General features: G+C 39.1%; 1 protein-coding gene across 1 annotated transcript; it reads right to left on the bottom strand.

Annotated features, from left to right (window-relative positions):
* Positions 1-804: 804 nt before the first annotated feature.
* Positions 805-1,701, bottom strand: LOC101652809 (taste receptor type 2 member 13). Its single transcript, XM_013008607.1, has one exon. The coding sequence runs from the start codon at positions 1,699-1,701 to the stop codon at positions 805-807; it is 897 nt and encodes a 298-aa protein (XP_012864061.1).
* Positions 1,702-6,478: the final 4,777 nt, after the last annotated feature.

Raw genomic sequence — 6,478 nt, 5'->3', positions numbered from 1 at the left:
AAGTACCAAGCACTTCCAAAAGTTCAAAAAAGTCTGTCTTGGAAGAAGTAGGTCCTACGTGCTCCTTAAAAGCAAGGGTGGTAGACTTCCTCTCATGTACTTTGGACATGTTGTCAGGAGAGACCAGTCCCTGGAGAAGGACATCATGCTTGGTCGAGGGGTAGTGAAAAACAGGAAGGCGCTTAAGGATATGGGTTGAGACAGTGGCTGCAATAAAGGAATCAAGCGTAAGAACAAGTGTGAGGATGACGTAGGCCGATCAGTGTTTCCTTCTGTTGTGCACAGGAGTTGCTCTGGGTCGGAACTGTCTTGCTGGCACTGAACAACTACAGGTGACTTTAGCCCCCAGTCATTTGAAGCACCCAGGTTCAGTGTTTACATGACCCAGGTTCAGTGTTTACCTACAATAAATGTAGGTCTCTTTTATAATATAATCTCAATGCACAAAGAATAGGAAGTTTACAACCCCCTTCTCGTTCTTGACTTAGCATTGAAAGACTATTATCAATGGAAAGTCTGGAGATTCAAATATTAACCTTTCAGATTGTATGTTGTACTACAAAATTTCAAAGTACAACGTGATTTGTCCATGATTTTCCAAAGCGAGTTTCAAATTCTCGGTAATATATAACTGCAGTCTGTGAGTATGTGATATATTTAGCTAAGATGTTATTCTCTATTTACATTTAATGAATTCTCAAAGCTGGTGGAAGTATAGACATCTTTCAGCAACTCCTTTTTCTTTATCTAGATGACTGCTGAATGGTCAATGATACTCGAACTTCTCATCTTTCAGCCCACACTTCAGCAGCCACGGTACCAAAGAGTGGTCTTCCTTAGTTTAGGGTTTCCCAGAATCAGGATAAATGAGTGGCTTGATGGATAGACAGTTCCAATAATCTGACCAATCTTCTGCAGCTGATCATTTTTATATGTACTACCAATCCATGATATGAGAATGGACAAGCAAAAAATAGCGTACAGTAGGAGGAAGGATATCACCATTTTCAAGGCATTTATGTGGGCCTTGGACCTGAGATCTTTGTATCCTTGAGAACTGAGTTGCATTCTATTGAGATGTTTCCTCAGGGAGAAGATTAACAAAAGAAAAGCCATCAGGGCCACAGTAAATGGTATTAACGTATATATAGTCATTGTTAGTAATAGCCACCCTGAAAATTCTGTAGCATCTCCTTGTGTGGAATTCCAAGTTGTGCTTGTTTCATGCATATGCATCCACTCATTGATGTATAAATTCATTTGTAGAATATTTAAAAACAAGAACACCAAACTTCCCAGCAATATCACCAGAATCAGTTTTTCAACTCTCCACTTTAGGTAGAGAAATATATGACTGGAGAAACTGGCAATTTTGAGCAAATAAAATACACTAAGGATTGTAGCAAGCCAGATGCTGAGATGATTGGTGATTATCCAGGCAAAAATAATAATTCTTAATTGTAGTCCATGCACAAAAAAGGCAGAGTAATGCCTAAATTCAAACCAACTTATCAATATTTCCCAAAGTAGACCAATTCTGGAGATTGCCAAACCAGTGAGGATTTGATCCGCTGTTGAGAGCCTTCTTCTATTTGCCAAGTCGATGCAGCTTATCAGCACTGTAAATCCGTTGCTCAAATTCCCAATGAAGAACTGTACTATGAGTATGAGGGTGAAGATGTTCATCAGTACACTTTCCATGACAAAACAGAGAAAGCTCAAAGTTTCATATCACCACTGGTCATTCCGGATAGAAAATGCTATTTATTGCATTGAATGTACAATTAAGTTTTCCCTTTTTCTCCTCCTCCTTTTCCACTTATTATTTAACAGTGGGGCCGATGTTAAGTCAGAAATCTCCAAGGTCTGCTATTCAATACAGATATAGATGTTTGTAGGATATCCGTGTTTTTCTTCAATTTTTCTAGCTGTTATTTTAATGTCTTTGCCATAGATCAAAATATTTCATAGGTGATTTTGAAGCAAAATCTGAACACTCATTTGCTAACAGGCAAATGAAGACATATTCTCTTTCATTGCTACAAAACAGTATTTTGCTTTGTCTAAACTATACAGGATTTGATTCCAAGAGAGATTATAAAAATATAGTAGTTAGAACATGCAGGAAGCAAACACCTAAATGGAGTTTTAATTCTTAATCTTATTCCAATCCAAAGCCAGACCCACTGCTATGGAGTCCATTACAACTCAAGCAACCCTGTAGGACAAAGAAGACCTGCTCTGTGGGGCTTCTGACATGGGAACAAACACCCTTATCGTTCTCCCTCTGCATGTCTGATCTTGTAGTTAGCAGCCCAAAGCTTAACCTACAGTGCCACAAGGGCTTTAAAAATCATTACTACCAAAGACTTATGAAACACTCAAAGGTAGGCCTATGCAATTCTATCGAGCCAGAGTAGGCAATTGTGTGAAGGAATAAATCTGTTTCATTTCACATCCTTCATCCTGCCATTGAGCACCAAACATTCAGATTTTATCCCATTTCCCCTCACACTTCTCTAAATCTTAAGAGTGAAGAAAAGGCCATCTTATGGTTTCTTTATCAGCAGCACATAGGTCCTCCTGCTCCTCAGTAGAGGGATCTCTGTGCCAACACGAACTACCTGCACATCTACTTTAATGCCAAACTGTACAACACACAGGAAACATCTCCACTTTTCTGACCCTGTCTACCACACAGGCTATTACTGTGAAAGGGTCGTCACTGGTGGTCCCTCTGCTGCCGGTGGAAAAGGACACTGTTCCAGACTACCCTCTTGGAGGGGGTGAAGGCAATCAGTTCTCGCATGATTAGACATCTCTTCTCCCTGCACCTTGGCCACCCCCCAAAAGAACCCTTTTTTTTCATCCTCTTCATATTTTAATTCATGTTGTTGATGGCATTCACACATTGGCATACCACTCGTCTGTCAGGGTGTTATACAGTGGTGGCTAGTATGTAGCTGTGATGTTGGAAGGTGTGTCACTGGTCTTTCAAAGAGCAGCTGGGTCACCCCAGGTGAACAAGTAACCCTGGCATTTACAGAATAAGACCAGGCTAAGGAATAAGCTGCCCACTTCTGAAGACTTAGCAGCTGCAAACCTTATAAACAGCAGGGGAACGCTATCAGATATCGTGTCAAGGCTCCCACTTTTGAGAGACGAGCTACTGACAACCTTATGAAGGGCAGCAGAAGGTTGTCAGATACAGTGATACGGGGCTGGAGGATGAGCACCTCAGGTGAAAAGGCACTCAAGACATGACTAAAGAAGAGTCAACCATGACAGAGTGAAGCTTTCAGGCCTAATTAATTTCCTGGTGGGGCATGACTCATAATTAAAAGACAAACCTGGAAATATCCATTAATAATCAGAATGTGAACTACGTGAATTATGAATCTAGCAAAATAGAAAGTCATCATGAAAAAGAACATGTAAAGATTGATATCCTAGAGAAAGAACTCAACCAATGTCATTGAGCCAATGCTGGCTTACAGTGACCTTATAGGATAGGATAGAACAGTTCCTGTGCGTTTCAAGACTGAAACTCTTCACGGGAGTCGAAAGCCCAGTCTTTGTCCCATAGACAGAACAGTAGTTGGAGAACATGGCCTTGGTGATAGGAATGAAGCTGAAGATTGCATGATAGAATTTTGAATCACCAGTGATCTCTTCATTACAAATATGTTTTTTTAAAAAGCATAAACAAGAACTGTACCCCAGTTCCACCTCTCCAGATGGGATGCACAAGAATCAAATTGAGTACATTTGTGGCAAGAGATAATGGAAAATCTCAATATCATCAACCAAAATGAAGAACAAACAATTGCTCAAATGTAAATTCAGGTTTAAGTTGAAGAAAATTAAGACAAGTACTCAAAGGCCAAAATAAAATCTAGAGTATATCCCATCTTAATTTAGAGAACAGCTCAAGAACAGATTTGACACATTGAACATTAATGGCAGAAGACTTAATGAGTTGTGAGACTTAAAGACTAATGACTTAATGAGACTTAGTGACTTTAATCATAAAGTCATCATACATGGAGGAAGTGGTCATCATACATGGAGAAAGAGTCATTAAAAAAAAACAAGAAAGAAAGGAAATATCAAATTTGATGTCAGAAAATACCCTGAAACTTATTTTTTAATGTAGAATTGGTAAAGATATGACAAAGTCAAAGAGCTGAACAAAAATTTTCAAAGGGCAGCTTGAGAAGACAAAGTAAAATATTATAATAAAATGTGCAAAGACCTGGAATTGGAAATCCAAAAGAGGACTCATTGATCATGTCTCAACTGAAAGAACTGAAGAAAAATTTCAAGCCTTGAGTTGTAATATTAAAGGTTCTAAGGGCAAAATGTTGAATGATGCAGAAAATATTTTTTTAAAAGATAGAAGACATGGAGTCACCATATCAGAAAGAACCAATTAACATTCAACTATATCAATAACCAATGGTATTAAAGGAAAATGTTCAATCTGCACTGAAGGCATTTGTGAAAAGGCTCCAGGCTATTGGCCTAAAACGGAAGGCTCCAGGAATTGATGGAAGACCACTTGGAATATTTGAACAAACTGATGAAGCATTAGAAGCTCTTATTCATGTATGTCAACAAATTTGGAGGACAGCTACCTGGTCGATTAACAGAAAGACATCCACATTTGTGCCCATTCCAAAGAAAGGTGACTCAACAGAAAGTGAATAGTGTTGAACAATATCATTAATATCACATGCAAGTGAAATTTTGCTGAAGATCATCCAATTATGGTTGCAGCAATAGATTGACAAGGAGCTGCCAGAGGTTCTGGCATATTCAGAAGAGGACATAGAATAAGGGATATCATTGCTGGTGTCAGATGGATTTTGGCTGAAAGCAAACAATAACAGAAAAATATTTATGTGTGTTTTATTGACCGTGAAAAGATATTTAACCATGTAGATCATAACAAACTATGGATAGCATTGATAAGAATGGAGATTCTAGAACAATTCATTATGCTCATGTGGAACATGTATATGGAACAATAGACAGTCTTTCTCATAGAAGAAGGAAATGCTCCATGATTTAAAATCAGGAAAGGTACACATTAGGCTTGCAGCCTTTCACTACAGTAAGTCAATCTGTATGCTGAGCAAATTACCCAAGAAACTGGACTATATGAAAAAGAACATGGCATCAGGATTGGAGGATGGCTTACTAACAACCTATTTTGTTCAGATGACACAAGTTTGCTTGCTGAAAGTGAGGAGGGTTTGAAATACTTGCTGGTAAACATCAAAGCCTGGAGCCTTCAATATGCATTGCAATTCAATGTAAAGAAAACCGAACTGCTCACTATGGGAGCAAAACACGACACCATGCAACAGTAAGGATTGACAGTGTCAAGGATTTATCCTGCTTAAATCCACAATCAATGCATTTGGAAGCAGTAATTAAGAGATCAAAATCCAGATTACATGAAGAAAATCTACTGCATAAGTCCTTCTCTACAATATTGAAGAGCAAGGATGTTACTTTGAGGAATAAGGTGTGCCTAACCCAAACCATGGTATTTTCAATTACCTCCTACATTTTTGAAAGTTTGTCAGTGAATAAGAAAGACTGGAGAAGAATCGATGCATTTGACTTGTGGTGCTGATGAATAATGTTGAAAGTACCATGAACTGCCAGAAAAAATGAGCAAGTCTTTCTTTCAAGAAGTAAAGCCAAAATGCTCCTGAGAAGCAAGGGTGGTAAGACTTCCTCTCACATGCTTTGGACATGTCGGGAGAGATCGGTTCTTGAAAAAGAACACCATGCTTGGGAAAGTAGAGGGTCAGTGGGAAAAGGGGAAGACGCTCAACCAGACGATTGACACAGTGGCTGCAACAATGGACTCAACACAGCCCTGGTGAGGATGGCACAGGACTAGACATCGTTTTTATTAGAATCACATTTCATACATGCTCAGGTTGATTCCAAACAAAATGGGTTGAAACATGTCTCTGTCAGTGGATGATTGCATACAAGTTCTCTCAGTCATAAAATGTTTTACTCTCATTAGAGTGCTTTCCAAACAGTGGCTTCCAAGGAGACCTGCAGAGCCCATTCAATCCAGGGCAGGGAAGTCCGCTCAGAATATGTGGCAACTACTCTTTGGAATTGCAGAGATGATCTTGATAGAGTTTCTTGAAGGACACAGGATGAACACAGAGGCTTAGAAGGAAGAAACTCTGGAAAATGGAAAACTACTGATGAAAAGAGGCCAAGAAAATTGCACCAAAGTGCCCCAACAGGCTGGACTGGAAAACACTCTTAAAGTCCAGCGATCCTTGAACTAACTACAAGCTTTTCTTTCTTGGTATATTTTAATTTGTTCTTTCAGTGGCTTGATGTTGTTGCTGTTTTGTTGTACATTGTTGTTTGGTTTTGCTCTGTCTTGTTTTTGTGCATGTTGTTGTCTCCGCAGGTCTGTCTGGATAGGACAGGCTGG

Source organism: Echinops telfairi, unplaced genomic scaffold (genome assembly GCF_000313985.2).
Source record: "Echinops telfairi isolate 266 unplaced genomic scaffold, ASM31398v2 ScPeMD7_1957;HRSCAF=2489, whole genome shotgun sequence".
NCBI lineage: Eukaryota > Metazoa > Chordata > Mammalia > Afrosoricida > Tenrecidae > Echinops > Echinops telfairi.
This window is presented reverse-complemented; position numbering and strand designations above follow the sequence as displayed.

Bases quoted from the DNA above. Each gene is read 5' to 3' on its own strand.
- LOC101652809 (XM_013008607.1), bottom strand. From the start codon at position 1,701: ATGGAAAGTGTACTGATGAACATCTTCACCCTCATACTCATAGTACAG.